At 39.0% G+C, this 19,042-nt stretch overlaps 1 protein-coding gene across 4 annotated transcripts in view; it reads right to left on the bottom strand.

The window, feature by feature from the left end:
- Positions 1–19,042, bottom strand: part of NR3C1 (nuclear receptor subfamily 3 group C member 1) — a 107,006-nt gene that overhangs the window by 17,136 nt on the left and 70,828 nt on the right. For 3 of the 4 annotated variants that reach the window (XM_070414701.1, XM_070414702.1, XM_070414700.1), the window contains exons 3-6: positions 14,807–14,973; positions 7,105–7,221; positions 3,092–3,370; positions 1,518–1,662 (exon numbers count right to left, since the gene is read on the bottom strand). In XM_070414701.1, the coding sequence (XP_070270802.1) occupies positions 1,518–1,662; positions 3,092–3,370; positions 7,105–7,221; positions 14,807–14,973 (708 nt within the window). The remainder of the gene's footprint in view (positions 1–1,517; positions 1,663–3,091; positions 3,371–7,104; positions 7,222–14,806; positions 14,974–19,042) is intronic. The other variant, XM_070414703.1, reaches the window with a different exon arrangement.

Here is a 19,042-nt window from a genome sequence, read left to right as displayed (position 1 = left end):
CCCGTTATTTTTGTGCCTGGCACACCCAAGAGATAAAACAGTGTGTTTTCATTATCTTCACAGAATCTCTCTTCAGGCTATCCTCACTGCTGTCAAGTCTCCTTTTCTCCAAATATCTCTTTTCATCAACGAATATTAATTTCCAAACTCCTTGCTACTCTGGACATGTTTAAAATTGTTACTGTTATTTTTAATATGGCATCCAGTTTTGAACACAAGTTGCTGACGATGCTTGACTCACAAGCAATGGCACTATTATTCTAATAATGTGGTTTAAGAATTCAATATTTTTTGAACCCTTGTCAATACTAAGAACTCAGAACTCACAATTAAAGAAATATCCAGCTTTTTTTTTCATATAAACCCCCTTCATTTACTCCACTCAGACCATAGGTGTGGGTTTGAATAAAGGAGATAAGCTGTTGTGTTTGTAAAATGTATCATCTTGAGTGGGAATGATGAGTATGTGAAGAAGGAGAAGGAGAGAGGCCAGGTCTGGAAAGACGGAAACCACACTGAGTGTCCTGGGTGGCGGGTGAGGAGACACTGTTCATTGGGGATACACGAGATGTGAGCACACTGTGCTTAAGGAAGAGCAAATTAGCCAATGTGATGGTGGACAGGTGGGAGGCAGAAAGCTAGTTAGGAAACTCCTGCAATGAGTTAAGGGGGAACGGATGTCTGAAACACTTCACAGAGAGCACAGGCACAGGAGGCCAGAGAATAGCTGATTTATGAAATCTTAAAGCGTGGCTGGTTCTCTCCCAATTAAAAAAAAACAACAGAACAAAAAACTTTTGTTCCCATGTTCTTTTCAAATAATAAATGTGGTGAGCCTTGCCATGCGAGGAGCTAACTGTTCTCTCTGGATCTGTGCTTCCCACTCCTCAGCTGGGATGCCTCACCTGTCCCTGCGAGCAACATGAACTGTACTGTGATTTTTCTGACTGGAATAGGGTGATGTCATTAACCCATTGTATGCCAGAAACATCTGTAGACGCAAGTGGCAGACCTTCCCTATACACCATGTGCAATTTAAAAAAAATGGTTTTCCCTAAGTGGCAACCCTGACCAACTTTAAAATCATTTTTCGTGAGAATTTTCAGCTGAAAATATTCAAGAACACCCAAATTGTGAGTAATGTATTTATTTGTATAATATTCATTGCAAATTTACTTTTTTAAAATGAAATTCAAAATATCTTGGCATGTGGGGATGGTTTCCTTTTTGGACGCGTGGCAGTTAACTGGTTAAACAATGCGCCGCAGGATTCCTTTTTATTTGCTATAGACTTTGAAACCCAGAGATGCTCCCTGTTTAAGAAATATCCTGGGACAGTAACAATGCCACTTGTACATTTGCTCTGTTATACTTGGCTTGCCTTAGCCTTGATAAACAGCTCTATTTCAGGTTTTCCCAGTTCCATGATACCTGGTAGCATTGACAGTCCATCAGGAAAACATCAGCTGGTGATAATATCCTATGAATACAGGGAAAATGACTCACAAGTGACTTACTCGTTAATAACCAAATCAGGAGCAAAACACAGCATGTTTGCATTTGATTGTCTGTATGATCTCCAGCCCAGGGCAAATGCCATGAGGAACATCCATGAATATTGCAGTAGGGTCATTTGGTCATCCAGGTGTAAGTTCCTGAATCCTGAGTTAAGAGAAATAAAGGTGTGAGGAAAAGCTGTAGTTGCCAAAGCAAAGATCATCTCTATGGAAACTGCCAAAGACCAGGTATGAACTAGTCTTGTTGGGGGACCTCTAACAGACAGGGACATGTAGCACCCAGCTGCTCAGTCTCCCTTGGTGACATGTAAAGATCAAAGCCCTCAGTGCTTTGTAATAGCATTCAATGTTCGAAACCTTCAGAGCAGCCAGTTTTTGTCACCTCTTGCCTACTTAAGTAAATATAAACTCACCTTTTGCCTACTTAAGTAAATATAAACTTAACTAGAGGCCCGGTGCATGAAATTTGTGCACTGGGGGGCGGGGGGGGTTCCCCCTCAGCCCAGCCTATGCCTCTCACAGTCCGGGAGCCCTCGGGGGATGTTTGACTGATGGCTTAGGCCCAATCCCAGAAGCCCTGAGCCAGGCTCACAGCTGGTGAGCGCAGCGGTGGTGGTGGGAGCCTCTTCTGAATGTCCAACTGACGGCTTCTACCTCTTTCCTCTGACAGTATAGGGATGAGAAAAGGTCAGTCACTTCAGTCTTTCCTGTCTCTGGTTGTGTGAACAGAGCTTGTCAATTCCCCTCTAGCTGTAAAGTCAGGGAGCCTTAAAATATTCTACTTTAGTCCATTTTGACAGTGTTACCATGTCTAATTTTTACCAATTTTACAAATACCCAGATTTTTAAAAGTGATACAATGAAGGAAAACAAACTGAAATCTAAGAAATAGTTTACATTTTCTTCTCCTACTTAAGTGTAAAAGGAATTTTGAGTAAGTCCTGTTAACTCTGTGATGTTACATCATCCTATCTGAAAAGCAGGGAGCAGTGTAAAACTTTTACTATAGACTCTCCTATAACTAGAATGAGGAACAAGATAACACCATGGGACCATGATGATAAAGATCCAGAATGTTTTTGTTTAAGAAACAGACTCACAGAACAAATTGGTAGTTGCCACAGGAGAGGAGGGGGATGGATGAAAAAAGTGAATAAGAGGTACAAACTTTCAGTTACAAAATAAGTCATGGGGATGTAATGTACAGCACAGGGAAGAGTCAATAATATCTTAACAACTCTGTACGGTTACTGGGCATATCATAGTGATTATATCATCAAGTATAAAAATGTAGAATCACTATATGTTGTATACCTGAAACTCATACAATCTATAATAATAAAAGCATAATATGCTAATTAGACCAGATGTCCTTCCAGACGAAGCTGGGCTGCGAGAGAAGCCTGGGTCCCGGGTGCCAGAGGGAAGCCATTGTCAGCAGCCAGGGGAAGGAAGGCCTACTCTTGCACGAATTTCATGCATCGGGCCTCTAGTAATGTATAATAGCAACTATACTTTTTTAAAAAGGAAAATACAAAATATGTGTCTTAGCTGTGTCACCATTTGCACCTTACCTGGTATTGCCTTTGCCCATTTCACTGCTGCGATCACCTGTCGCCCACCTAACATGTTGAGTGTGGTCATGATCCGCCAAGCAGAGTCTGGGGAAGAACAATCATATCCTGCATACAGCACCTCCGGCTCAATGACCTCCAGCAGTGACACCAGGGTAGGGGTGAGTTGTGGTAATGTTGCAGGAACTATTGTCTTGTTAGCAGAATTTTCAGAAGTTTCCTGTGAGACCCCGGTAGTGGCCTGCTGAATTCCTTTTATCTTTTTCTTTGTTTTTCGAGCTATGAGAATTTAAAAAAAACACACAGAAATAAGTTGTGATGGGAGGTGGCAAAGTTTATTGAAGAGTTATTTTAATTTCTCAAACTATTTAGATACGAAAGAGTAGAAATGGGTGTGTTTTTTTTAGCAGTTATGATAGTGACATGGAAAAAGAAAGGACCAAGAGAAATCCATTTGTATATTAATTTCTGCTACAAATAAGTTACTTCTTTATTATAGTTATATTTTATACAACATTAAGTGTCTTACAATACTATATTAAAGCAGTCTAAACAAATCACCTTCATAGATTCTTTTATAAATTAATTTCTGCCTCACTTTCACTTTAAAGTCAACATTTTCATTGGTTAAAGGCAAATTTCTTTTACTATCAATTGAAATAAAGAATCTAAGCTTGTAATACCAAACTAGAAACTCTGGCTTAAGGTTACTCTAAATGATAATAACTTGTACAGCCATGCACAAACTCCCCTTCTTATCAAGAGACGATGACATGGCAGATCACACACTGAAGACAGTGGTAGTTCTAAGAGCAGAAAAATCCACTTTTTTTTTTAACCTATAATAATGGGTACTATTTAGAACTAAAAACATGAGGGAGATGAAAAGAAAAACTTTACCTTTCTTCACATAAATTACCAGTGGGTAATTTTCCTTTTATAAGAGATTTCTATTGATGACTATAATCCTAAAGCATCCATTTTCATATTATATGTAAAGTAACTAAAGCTCTCTTGTAATTTTGACTTAGCTTGGAACAGTGTAATCAAATGACAGCATGGATTCTGTAGATTTCTGAGTAAATGAAGTCTTACTCTTTGTTGTTTAGTGACAAATAAGAATTACATTATTATTTTTTAGCATATGTGCTGCTGAAGTGAGCACAGAATTATAGGATTCTTGAAGAGAAAGTATGCAGAGCTCCAGGGAAGGGTAAGGACTGTCATTTATATGAATAGGGAAATGTACCTGTCTCAGTTATCAGAGATGCAAACACATTTTGCTAATGGAAAAGTGCTAATCACCTTTACTCATAAAAGACAGTTTGTTGAAGATAGATTTTGTGGCAGGAACTATTATCCCAATGTCTGGTGTTAGAGAAAAAATCCTGCCATTTCCATTGAGTAGAATAGTCCCACTTCTTACTTGCTCTGTGCTGAGTGTGGCACTGAGAAACTTCAGAATTTTTAGTCAACAATTCAAAACAGGATCATGGCAACTTTCATTTATTTTCCCACACTATACTGGAGACACAGTATGGTGCAGTGGTAAAGAGCAAAAGTCTGAAACCACCATGGCTGAATTTCAGGTATTGGTGCAAATTATTTTCTGGGCCCTGGTTTCCTCTTCTATAAAATGAGGAGAATATTAGCACCTACCTTGTAGGGTGGTGGAGAATTAAGTCTGGTAAAATGTGTAAAATGCTTAGAACAGTTCCTGGCACACATTACATGCTAGGATAAGAATGTCAGTACCTCAACTGGCCTTAGCATATTTTGAATTCAGACAGTGCAAGTCTACAGAGGAGTGATAACATTTTGAAAAGGACATAAGGAAACCCTCTAAACAATCAAAAGTATCTCAATGAAGCCCAGATCTCAAAATCATGGCATGTACTTGGTTGACAAAGTGAAAGAACATGCACGACCCAAATCAACTTACTGAAATCGGACTGTACACCCTCGATGAACTCTAACTTTAAAATGCCGAGACTGTGTGTTCACACTCCACATTAGAACCAAGAGGAAAGGATATGACAAGCTGGGAGATCAAATTTTAAAAAACCTTCTGTGACTCAGCACATAATTAGTTTAATTTCTTACTATTCACCTACAGTCCTAACTGAGGACCGGTGCCTCTGAATAAAGCTCGAAGAGCACATCCAATGGCGGGGTACTAACTAGAGCAGGAAAGGGCACTAGGATGTTTCCACAGAACTTCAGCAAGGAGTTCTTAATTGAATACATTAAGAACTTACTATTTTAAAGCAATTTAGTTAATAAGATTTTTCCTGTATATGAAGTTTCTGACTCCTTGGAGCATATGGTAGATTAACGTTCAATATGTGATCTCTACGGAAGTATTCTCGAGTCCGGGATAGCTCCACTTCTTTGTTAATAAAAGTAGAGACATCTTAGTTTAAAAGTTAGCTTTAAGATATTAGATATGAAATCTAATAATGTCATAAGCCTCCTTGCCTTTAAATTCCACTTGACTCTCTACACTAAAAATAAAGCTGTATTTTGGAAAGATTACAATACAACTTAAAATGAAGTATAGAACATTTGGGATCACCATTAAAAACCTTTATCTGTTTTCAAATGCTAGGCACTTCAGGCCAGGAAGAAGGCTGCCTTAAAATACACCTTGAGAATTCTTTGGTAGGGGCAGCAGTACTAAGTTACTTTTATGGAGAGAATTGGGCTCTGAGTGAGCCAGTGGCTTCTGCGAAGTTACTCTGGGGTTATCATGAAATTTCCTGGCTTAGGGGAAACACTCCAGTGAGCAAAAGAATATTTATAAAGATTATATTGTTCTTAAGTATTATGGTCTGCTAGACTATTATGGTCTGCTAGACACTTCTGGCACTTACTCCAAATAAAGGTTTTATATACACTGGAACAATTGAACACAAAAATGAAGCTTTTTTACTAAAACCACACCTATGCAAAAACTCTATGAACTTCGATATTTAAAAGCCTTTCGGTTTTTCTACAAATTATCAACTGCATGATATGTGCTAATAGTTATATTATTAAATGACAAACTGGAACTATGTAGTCACATCTATAAATCTTTGTATTTAAAAACACGTGCTTAGTACGTGCTAGAAAGCTCTAACAGTCTCCTATCAGAAGAACCACGTGGCTTCCATCCTCCCTCTAATATCACCATGTCTTGTTTAATTGATCACTCTTTATAAGATTGGCTTTTCTAAAATATAAATCTGATCATGTCCTCTGCCATTATTTTCACCTAATTCCTACTCAGCTTTTTTAGACCTAAAATTCAATGTTGCTTCTTCCAGGACGGAATTAGGTGACACTATTCCGTTTGCAGTGAGCCACCCTGTTTTGTGATTTGACTCTAGAACCTAACTAGACAGGTAATTCCTAGAATACAGGCACTGATTCATTGTCTTGTGCCTGCCTTCTTGGTGAGCACTGCTGAATGAAATGCTGCTATCACAACAAATAGTAAGCACATGGGCTGTTAGATCACCATCACTACCTTCACCGAACTTGCAATTTCAGTCAAAGCAGAATTCCTAACTTTCCAGAGGAACATTTTTAAGCGATGACATCAATGTTAATTATATAACTTGTTACATAAACAGGAATCTGAAAATCAAACTTATACCTAGTTTCAGGTTTCTTCTTTACTTGCAAAACAACAAACCAAACCCATCCAAGGCCACTTTGAGGAGTTTTTCACCCCTGCAGATCTACAAAAGTAATGTCTCAAGTTTTGTAATTCTCATTATTATATAATTTCCTTTTTCAGTACATAGTCTGGCTATACTGACTTCAGTAATAAGAGCTGGTGAATAAACTTAAGCAATAATGAAATATTCATTTAAAAATTCCTACTTTTATTGAATAATATAAAATTGTGCCAGTCAAGCACATATATACCATAGTAACTAAATTATTTCAACCTTTTACTTACATTTTAAAAAGTAAAATAAATTTTCATATGATACAGAGATAGTTCCGTTCAGGTCTGACCTTACCTTCCAGGTTCATTCCAGCTTGAAGACATTTTCGATAGCGGCACGCAGGGCAGTTTTTTCTTCGAATTTTATCAATGATACAATCATTTCTTCCAGCACAAAGGTAATTGTGCTGTCCTATAGGGAAAATAAAGGCACTGTTAAAATTTCACAGGTCTCAAAGGAGATGCTTTCTGGAATGATTCTGTCTGTTTCTGTTTTAGGCAGAGTGGAGCCAAGGAGCAGAGGCACTGACTGAGGAAGGGACAGTGGACCTGCCTCCATTGTCACTGCAAAGATCAACTAAAAATGTCTTTTTTTATTCTATTTAACATATTCAGAATAGTGTATTAAACACTGTATGGCAGCATACAGAGAGAAAAGTGAACGTCTCATAAACGGGACACCGCCATGTGAGCAGCTCTCAGATCAAGAAGCAGAGCAATACCTCACAAATGCCCACCAAGGGCAACTCTTTCTTGATAAATTGTGCTTTAAACAGTTTCTTGTTTTAACAGTTACAGGAGATGTCTGTACTCACTATTTTATTATGACTTCTGACCTAATGCTAAGGAGGAATAAAGAGAAAGGAAACTGGTTTTAAAATACTGAGAGTCCCAAAGGGAAATGACTTTCATGTAACATTATTCTACCACATGCAAATAAAATGTGCTCCCCCTCCCAATATTAAAGGAAGCTATAGGTAAACAGTTAATCTTAAAGGTTAAGGTTGCCATCAACTAGTTAGGTGAACACAGACTTGACAAACAAAACTACTGCAGATCCTACAGAGACTTGTTAATTATTTCACATGCTTTTAGAATATAAGAATGTTTGAATTCACCATTAACCCCTCCCCCCCAAGTATTAAAGACCACTACTGTCTAACATCTTGTGGTGCCCAGTTATTAAATAATGTGTAGAGGCAGAAGTACAGTTTTCACCTGGTGAAAGTTTTCACGGAAAATTTCAAAGGAAAAGACTGAAAGTCCCCCCACCCCATATGCATAATCTTGTAATTTTCTTTGAACCTGGTTGGTGAAGGAAACTATCTGAGGATCTGCTGGCCTGGCAAGAACCAAGGATCCTCTTCCACAAGATGAGCATCTATATATACAAAAGCCCAAGCGACTGTTACGACCGAACGACCGGTCAACTGGTTGCTATGATGTGCACTGACCACCAGGAGGCAGATGTTCAATGCAGGACCTGCCCCCTGGTGGTCAGTGCACCCCCACAGCCAACCTCCCATGGTCCCTACCCCTGACTGGCCGGCCCCGATAGGGACTGGGCAAGACGGCCCCAATTGCCGGCGAGCTGAGGGAACCCCACCCGTGCATGAATTTGTGCACTGGGCCTCTAGTATCTAAATAAATACATGAGACAACTAAGAGTCCATGTACCTTACACTAGAGGGGGTGGTCTTCACAAGACTGCAAGCCATTTCTCTTCTCAAAAATAAATTATACTCAAAGAGAAGAGAAAAATTCAATTCACTAGGTTGACTATCCCTAGTTCTAATTTTTAGGGAAAGATCCTTTATGCATAGGACAACCTAAGACTTGCCTAAAAATAAACTGTGTTTACTTCTTCCTAATAGGATAAGTCACAGTGCTCTTTAAGCATTAGTTTTGGGTAGATGGTTAACTGTGTCCAGTTCAACTCTTTGTGAGGCACAGGCCACAGAGCTGACTAACGGCCCTGCTCCAGAACTGCTCTCCAAGGCCAAATGTCTGCCAGCTGCTTCAGTCCTGTCCACGCTGTGGACGTTTCCTAGCTGCTTTACTTGAACATAAAGTGTGTCAAGCCAATAATTCTACCCAGTAATTCTATCCTCTATTAAAGCAAAAGTAGGAACAAGAGATGTATCCATTGTTGAAGCAGTTATAATATAAAGAATTTTGGCTCCATAAGAATATCGCCAAATCACTGTCCTGCAGTTACTGGAAAAGGCAGTTGAAAAAATTACTCATTGCTAAAAACAGAAAAAATTCTAATGCTCTATTTGTATCCAACCAAAATATCAGAATGTGCATAGGATGCTAATAATGATTTCTTTATCCCAGGTATGTCTTAAGCACATGCAAGAATCTGAGCTAGTGGGCATTGTGTATTTAAGTTAAAATTAGTCTTATCTGGTTAGTAGTATGAAATTGGGCAAGTCTGTGTCTAATTTATAAAATGAGGAGTGGCCACTCTTTTATAAGGCCTGGACATGAACCACTAACGTCAGTCCTTGCCAATCCCTTTGATAAGACAAAGGGATGTCTTAGTTTGGAGTCCCTGTCTTGTACCACTTGGTAAATTCCCATTCTAACTAATAAATACAATAGAGAGTAGACATCAGGAGAAAAGCCTTCAAGCCAGCTGAAATTTCTTAACATTTTGTTTGCATCATATTTTTGTGTGTGGTTAAAACCTATTTTTGGCAAATGACTCTAGTTTCTATTTGTGGCAGGTGTGGTAGCCAGCCTCCACGATGGCCCCCAATGGTCTCTGTGCAGTCCCTTCCCATACTCTGCCAGGACTGGTCTGTGTAACCAATAAAAACATGGCAAAAGTGACAGCACGTCACATCTGAGATTAAGCTGTAAAGACATTGGTTCCATGTTGGTTAGTCTCTCTTGTGGATCGTTTGATTTGGGGGATGCCAGCTGACAGCAGGCTGGAGGAGCCACACAGTGGGGAACTGAAGCTGCTGCCAAAAACAACGCTAATGGGTGGCAGGAGCCTTCAGAGGACAGCAGCCCCATCAAGAGTGTGATGTAGCCTCACAACTGCCCCAGAACCACCTGGCTCAGAGCTGCTCCCAAATCCCTGACTCGCGGGAAGGGCATGACACAGTAAATGCCTTCTATTCATTGTGGAGGTAATCTGTTGTACAATAGATAATACAGGAGGGACAGTAAAGTTGTGTGTTCTTTTTAAAAAAATAATTTAAGTTTTAAAACAGAGTGATCTAAGAACAATATTAGTAAGTAGGACCGGGATGCACAGACATGAACAAGACCCTGAAAGTGCTATGGGACACAGGTACCACAGCAAAGGGTATGTCCTAGGTTTTCCGCAGTTTGTATACTCTATTTGAAGTAGCCAAGTTTTCAATGTGAACTGTCATCTTGAGCTTCTCTGTACCTGCTCTCAAAAGCAGTGTGTACAGTGGAAAGTGTACTGCTAAGGTGTCAGGAAACGCTGATCTGAATTGCAGCCCTACTTTCTAGCTGTGTGATCTCAGTAATGTTTATTAACTTTTCTGAGCAGCTGCTTCCTCAGCCGTAAATCTGGAAAATTAGCAACTTACCTGGCTGGCTTCTGCAAGGTTCTTCCAATAGTGCCTAGCACACTGTAAGGGCTCAATAAATGATAGCTATGAAACAATGCCCTTGTAATAACTTTCAGAATCTAGGCAGATGATGAACAGACAGGTGACATGTTTTTATCATATACCTCTCAGGGAGCCAGGGTGACACTGAGGTTAAGAGCCAGCTGTGTTACAATCTGAGTTCTGCAAGCTAAACTCTCTGAGCCTCAGTTTCCTAGTCCATCAACTATGAATCCTAACAGCATCTAAAAGTTCACAGCTGTCAATTAGGTGGTATGACATATATAAAACAAGGACTTCATGCACGGTAAATTACAGGTAGCTGATGCCTATCTTCATAATGACCCACCAACAAAGATGAGATGTACTATTGTGCAAAGGGAACATAAAAAAATGGGACTTAGGGGGGAAAAAGATCACTAAACTAGTATACAAAAAAGAAATGGAGCTACCCATGTATGCAGAAAAGAGACACCCAGAATACCAAATAAAGAAGTTCAAAATATCTATTCTTGATCTAGTTTTTATGGAGAATAAGTAAAACTTTGGCAAATTCTGCAAATTTCCTAAAAACAGTTAAGTGTTTGGGCAGTTACTATAATATGCCAATTTAGGGTAAAACTCATCATGTGTAGCAGGTGTTATAAATGAAGTACTAAGTATAATGCACATTGTACAAGCTACATCTTTGTAGTTTTTAAAAAGTGCTCCAAAAATGTATCTGGGCCTTAAAACATTTTCATCATGTCTAGAGAGGTTGTCAAAGGATTTCAGAATTGTAGAGCTGAAAGGGGCCTTGGAGAACATTAAAATCCAAGGAAAGGATTTACTTAACAGTCCACATTTAAGCTTTTCCCTATTAATCATGCAATCTAGACATCACATTTAACTGAAATACTTAAGTGATAAATATTTGAAACAGTAGAGCTAATATTAAATTTTACCTAAAAACAAGTATAAGAATTTAATTCTAAAGCAGGGATTAAGACCAAAGAGCAAATAGCTTGGTATTTTATTTGAGAAGTATATTTAGCTCTTTCTTTTCTTTTTAAATTGCATTTGAATGCTTTTACATAGGGCATGCTCCTACATTCTAATGGCAATAACTGCCCACGGCCCCCAGTTGTATTATATTTTGCCAGAATGACATAGTTGGTCCCTGCAGGCATTTGAATTTGCAGCCCTGTTTTTTTTTTTAAAGGGAGCACACTTGGAGAATCACCACATGCTTCTGGAAGCTTCAGTGGTTGGCCCCAGGAAGCCTGCACTCTTCTCTAGGCAAGGCAGAGTGGCTCCTGGCTTGCTGGTGGGCCCAGACTAAGGATTTCATCCAGACCAGTTGTTTTTTTTGTTGTTGTTTTGTTTTTAAATATATTTTATTGATTTTTTTACAGAGAGGAAGGGAGAAGGATAGAGAGTTAGAAACATCGATCAGCTGCCTCCTGCACACCCCCACTGGGGATGTGCCCGCAACCAAGGTACATGCCCTTGACTGGAATTGAACCTGGGACCCTTCAGTCCACAGGCCGATGCTCTATCCACTGAGCCAAACCGGTTAGGGCTGCAGCCCTGTTTTAAAGAATAATTTAGTTAAAATGGAGAAAGAAAACTATTTTTTAAATACCTTATTTTTTTCAAGGCTCCAATGTCTCATTCTAAATTTCACTTTCAGAAACCAACCTCTCGATATTATTTGTGCAGGAGGCAGCTGATCGATGTTTCTAACTCTCTATCCTTCTCCCTTCCTCTCTGTAAAAAAATCAATAAAATATATTTAAAAACAAAACAACAACAACAAAAACAACTGGTCTGGATGAAATCCTTAGTCTGGGCCCACCAGCAAGCCAGGAGCCACTCTGCCTTGCCTAGAGAAGAGTGCAGGCTTCCTGGGGCCAACCACTGAAGCTTCCAGAAGCATGTGGTGATTCTCCACATGCAGTTATCACTGCATTTATATCATGGAGGTTACTCATCAGGTAAGAAAGTGATGAGTAAAGTAAAGTGAGGACAAGAAGAAGCTTCCTTCTCTTGGGTTTGCTGTAAATAAGATCTACTTTGTTAGAGGCACTGCTCTAAGCAGGGGTGGACTTTACTCACAATTGTACTCAACAGTTGGGAGTTACTGAACTGGTCAAAACCTGCACCCCTGTGCTCTAAGTGGGGTAACGAGCAATTCTATAGTTGGCTAATGTATTAAAAAGTAGTCCAAAGAAAAGAAACTGACTCATCTAATTCCTAAGGATGCAAACACAACTCTAGCCAAATAATCCTTCTCATAATATGAATGAATAAAATATTATTTCTTTAAAAATTAATAGAACCACAACAAAGCAATAAGAGAGTCTACTGCATGGGAGAACATATTTGCCAATGTTATCTCCGATAAGGGTTTAATCTCCAAAATTTATAGGGAACTTATACAACTTAACAAAAGGAAGATAAACAATCCAATCAAAAAATGGGCAAAGACCTAAATAGACACTTTTTGAAAGAGGACATACAGTAGGCCAAGAAACATATGAAAACATGCTTAAAGTCACTAATCATCTGAGAGATGCAAATCAGAACAACAATGAGGTACCATCTCACACCTGTCAGAATGGCAATCATCAACAAATCAACAAACGACAAGTGTTGGCGAGGATGTGGAGAAAAAGAAACCCTCATGCACTGCTGGTGGGAATGCAGACTGGTGCAGCCACTGTGGAAAACAGTATGGAATTTCCTCAAAAAACTAAAAGTGGAACTCCCATTTGACCCAGTGATCCCACTTCTAGGAATATATCCCAAGAAATCAAAATTCCAATCAGAAATGATATATGCACCCCTATGTTCATAGCGGCACAATTTACCATAGCTGAGATTTAGAAACAGCCTAAGTGTCCATCAGCAGATAAGTGGATTAAGAAACGGTGGTACATCTACACAATGGAATACTACGCTGCTGTAAAAAGAAGTAACTCTTACCATTTGAACAGCATGGATGGACCTGGAGAGCATTATGTTAAGTGAAATAAGCCAGTCAGAGGAAGATAAATATCACATGATCTTACTCATTTATGGAATATAATGAACAACATAAACTGATGAACAAAAATAGAGCCAGAGTCAGAGAAGCATTGAACAGACCGTCAACCCTCAGAGGAGAGGCAGGGGAGGGTGTGTGTGTGGGGGAGGGTAAGAGATCAACCAAAGGACTGCATGCATATGAGCATAACCAATGGACACAGACAGTAGCGGGGTGAGGGCATGTGCTGGGGTGTGAGAGCGGGGGGGGCGGGGGGGATGGAGATGTATGTAATACTTTAAACAATAAAGAATTTAAATTAAAAAAATTAATAAACCAGAGTAATCTTTAGGTAATCTACTCAAGCTACAGTCTTCAAACTGTGTTACAGATGACTGAATTGCATTTTTAATAGGAGGATTCACTGACTTCTAATAATGATTTGCTATAGAAGGAATTTCTCCTCCTTTAAAGAACTGATGCTGTTGTCCTTGTCAGCAAGCTGAGTCTATCACAAAGGTAAAGTTTATGTTAATGTCATGTTTGTAAAATGAAATCAAGGTCTTTTCTGACCTCCTCGGCACTTTATCACTTGCTCCTCTGTATTGTAATCTCTGTGCCTTGTTTACTCACCTTTCACTGCCAGTAGACTGTGACATCCCAGACAGCAGGGGTCAGGTCTTACGTTGTATTTTATACCACTCAGCACAGTGCCCAGGCCCAAAAGCAAAATACCTTTCCCTCCAACCTCTCCCTCCCCCTCCCCTATTTCTCACTGTCACTCATTTTTGCCAGACTGAAATAGTTGGTGACTTTAAAAACAACTAATTGATGGGAATTAAAGCCCACGATCTAATACGATGAGTATTGTTGCTGCCCAAATCCAACCCCATTGTTTCACATGATACCACTTTTAAAAATATATATATATATATATTTTATTGATTTCAGAGAGGAAGGGAGAGGGAGAGAGATAGAAACACCAATGATGAGAGAGAATCACTGACTGGCTGCCTCCTGGAGGCCCCCAACTGGGAATCAAGCCCACAACCCGGGCATGTGCCCTTGACCGGAATTGAACCTGGGACCCTACAATCCGCAGTCTGACACTCTATCCACGGAGCCAAACCAGCTAGGGCTGATACCACTTTCTTAAAGTTACTTTCTGTTCTCTGACCAAGCACCCTCCCTTCAGTTTATACTTTTCTATTTTATTCTAGTTCTGTTTTATGTTGCTTTTTAAAATGTCTCTTTCCCCCTAGAGACCTAGGAGCCATTCCCTCTCCCCTCTTTACAAAGCCTTAATGAGCTTTGCCTATAACAGAAATTTCAAAATCCACTCTGAGAAATAAGAACAAAGTAGAGGAAAAATAAAAACTCTTCAAAACACACACTACCTTCCACTGCTCTTTTAAAGAAGACTTTGCAGCTCCCACAGGTCAAGACCCCATAGTGACATCCTGACGCTTCGTCAGAGCACACAAGGCAGAGTTTGGGAGGTGGTCCCGATGCTGCTGAGCTGGATGCAGGAGGAGAGCTGACATCCGGTCTCATGCCAGGGCTAAAGAAGAAAGAAAGCAGCATTAGGATTTAGCTGTCACGGCTGTAAAAAAAAAAACCCCACACATCAAAACACAGTTCTCTTAGCTTCTCCCTCCCAAGCGACCATGTTCATACTGAACTGTGGCTTCACATACTAGCAAACATCACAATGTCTCACCTACTTAAACATATTCAAATAATTATTTTGTTCTTCAATACAAAATTACGAGTGAGGTCATTTCTTTTTAAGTATTCCTTAAATAGTTGTGCTTCACTTAGACATTACAATGTTTACTTGCTTAGGATTTGTTTATATTTATAATCATCTTTATTAAGGTGTAATTTACATACAATAATTCTCACCGTTTATAAGTATACATACAGTTGATGAGTCTTGTTAAATAGTTGTATAGCTAACACCACGATTGAGAGATAGTATATGTCTATCACTCCCCCAAAGATTCCTCCTACCCCTTTAATTGCTTAGGGCATCAAATTTTTTCTAATTTTATTATCTTGGACAGGCATCTCTATTCACTCAATCATGTCTCATTATAATTCTACTCATGTCCTCCACTTGAGTCAAAATTTTTTATAAAACTTCTTACAGTTTCTTAGGACTTAGAAACATTCCTTTCCATAACTTGCTTGTCTGGATTGCAGTGCAAGACTGGAAAAAGCATGAAGCTTTCAACACTAAGGACCATTCTGCCTGCCCTCAGCCTTCACCAAAGAGATGCCTCGGAGAAGAAGGTGGAAACGGGAATCTGCTTCTCGTACTGGGCCTAAATTTTCATTTTGCAGACTTTTCACCACAATGAGCACAGGTTTAGTGTTTAAAGGCAGACATTCTTTTCCTATGAAAGAACTGTACAACGGATATATACTTTTTACCTATACTCACCATTCTTAACACTCTGCCAAATTTACTTATAAAGATATATACATATATATATTTATAAACCAACAAAACAGCGATCCTTTTAATGATGAAGAAAAAATTAACTATGAAATACTTCAGAATAGATCACACAATGCTTTCCAATGTTTCATCTTCCTAAGGAATTTTCATCATACATGCTAATTTTAGAACCAAAGTTACTGTATTATATTGCACTGTATAACTCAAAAGAGTTTCTAAGTATGTAACTTTCTGTAACTAAAAAGTCTCTAAAAAGAGTTTCTGGAGACTTCGCATTCCTTCTCTAGTTATGTGTTTTTCAAAACTGTGAATGGTAGCAATCTGTTGATTTTGGAACTACACATATTAAAGTGGGTTATTTATCAACTATATAAGAAAGTTCATAAGTATATCATTACTTCTTTCTAAAATTTTCTTAATTTGTTTATTCTTTTAGCTGTCCCATTGCCGTCCTTTATAACTATAGCCGATAATAGTACAGCAGGTCCTCAAACAATATTGTTCCATTCAACGTTGTTTTCTTATACATTATTTTGCTTAACGTCGCAGAAATTACGGATGACACTAAGTGAGGACTCACTGTATTAAATCTCAATTACAAATATGCTCAAACTCACAAACTAAATAAATTGTTTTGCTTATCAACATAGTTAGAAATTATGTTTATGAAATAACATCTTTGTTCTGTTTTAGGAATAAAAATTAAAAGATCATTATAGAACGACAATTGTTTTATAAACATCACTTTAAGTAACTGGGTCGCTAAACCCAAAGCTCCTCCAAAATTCTGTCCGCACATAAAGCTCACTGCACCTTGCCAACCCTTGTTTGTCTAAGAGGCTTGGTCAACAGGACAGCATTCCCATCACCCCAATTCTGGGAATACGCCCCGGCGTTTCACATGTTCTCTGACTACTGTGAATAATTTCTGGATGCTTCCCTATCACAAGGCATTGATTCTCTGCTAGTGCTGGGAGTGGACTGAGTGCATATTGAAAGCCTACAATGAAAGAAAATAACCTGAAAGGACTCTGCTGTAGGTCTGGCAGGAGCCACCCTTGATTAATAGAAACTCGTGACTAATGCAGAGGAGCTGCTCTGAGCCGAGTTTCACAGAGAAGCTGGAAGGCCTGGGAGTGAGTGACCGGAGCAGTGTGTCAGGGAAGCAAAAACGTCCTTGGCTTCTGCTCTGGGATGCCCCTATTCCTGCCCAGCCAATATGTCATCTGACATCTATTTTTAGGAACCAACCAGTTGTTTGTGTATTTAGTTTATGGAAAATAAGTGCAATATTTAAATATTTGAAATTTAGTTCTCATATGTAATACTTACATATATGTGTTTAAAATATTTTTAAGTATTTGTAGTACTTTATAGTTTTAAAACACTTCCATGAATAGAGAATCTCACCTCTCCTCTCAACAGCCTGGTGAAAAGGATGCCACAGCCTCTGACGAGGTCATGCCGAAGCAGGAGGTTGATGAGGGAGCCTTCTGTGATTACACGGACAGGTCTCAATCCCAGCTCTCCCACTTAAAAGGGCTGAGCCTGTTTCCTCATGAGCGAACTGGGAAGGACAGTGTGTGTGTGTGTGTGTGTGTGTGTGTGTGTGTGTGTGTGTGGTGAAAAGAGAATATGTAGAAAGTCAAGCATTCTTTTCTCTTTCAGCAACACTGGAGACTTTATAAAAAGCATTATATAAGTATTATATAAGTGGAAAGTAGTTTTAAGTCTAAAATGTAGCACAGCATTCCCAAATTCTCACTTATAAATTAGAGCATCTGCAAGAGCGTTCAGGCCACTGCACTGTGAGCTACAGATGACAAAAGGGAAAGTTAAAACTAAACGAACAAATGGGTTGGTAGAACTGCAGCTAAAAATCTGGAACTTAAGTCAGGCTCTTGGCATCCCTTCAGGCGGTCATTCTGGGCAACATCAGATAGGAACTGAGTATGCAGAAAACTGCCAAGTGTACCACAGACATCAGTGGAAAAGAATCAGTTTTTCTCACACAAATATGAGGACTATGATGGCCTATAAAGAACACCATTGGGAGAATGGATGACTTTAAAATGGTATTAAATTGCAAATGTGACCCTGTGATATTGCTAAAAGGGCTAGGGTACAACAAAATGGTTAGAACTCAAAGGAAAACCATATGGATTCGCCATTTTTAAATGATCCATGGCAGAAAGAGATAAAAAGCAGCCCAGGATACGAGTGCATATTTCACTCTCTTTGCATGAAAAAGCTAGAATGTCCTGGTCTCTGCTCAATGTGTGTTTATAGTGATGCCAAACATTCTGAAGATGCTGAGGTTCTGTTAGTAACTGACTACGTCCAGGGTCCTTTCTTTTAAGTGAAGAATCATGTGAACAAAATGCTTTATTTCAGGTGAACACTTGAAGGCAGTTTCCCATTCAGAATGGACACTACATTATTCCTGAGGCTACTAAGGTTACGAGAGGAAAATCATGTATAAAACTGTGTTTTTCTATTTAATTCTCTTGCAAGAAAAGCAACCGATGGAAGGAGGATCACTGATGGATAGTCATGAATAGATTATAAAAATTAATCATACACTTTGAGAAGCATGTAAAATGTTCAGGCAAATTACACCCTTTCATTAAGCACATACTTCCTGGCACCTGAATGCCAGGCCCTGTGAGGATACAGCGGTCATATCTTATAAGGAAGCCATGTCATACATGAAATGCAATCCCGAAATGGTAACAAAATCTTGAAACAGATCTAGGTAGGAGTAGCAGAATATGTTTTAACTGCCTCTTGTGTCATATACTGCTAGGAAGATAATCAGCTACATGTACAGACAAATCTGGTTTCAAATCCTAGCTCCTGTGCAACAGTGGCTGGCTGACAACTCCTGAGTCTGTTTCCTTATTACTACCATTTTAGGAATTTTTGTGTGGATTATATATCCACACTCATATAAAATATTGGACATACACTTGATGATCATCAAACAATCCTCTCTTCAACAGCCCCCTTCCCCATTAACTTCTTTTTTTCTCTGTCCCCCAATCCCTCCTTCCCTTCTGGAGCACCTTATGTTAATGGTCCCTTTAAAAGTTTAAGTTCAGGTAATGGTAGATATATAGTTTTTATAATCTACCAAAATTCGACAATGTCGTTTTGTAAAGGTTAG

Source organism: Myotis yumanensis, unplaced genomic scaffold (genome assembly GCF_028538775.1).
Source record: "Myotis yumanensis isolate MYYU_CA2020_CCGP unplaced genomic scaffold, mMyoYum1.0.hap1 SCAF_5, whole genome shotgun sequence".
NCBI lineage: Eukaryota > Metazoa > Chordata > Mammalia > Chiroptera > Vespertilionidae > Myotis > Myotis yumanensis.
The sequence above is the reverse complement of the archived record's forward strand: the minus strand, read 5'-3'. Positions and strand labels throughout refer to the sequence as shown.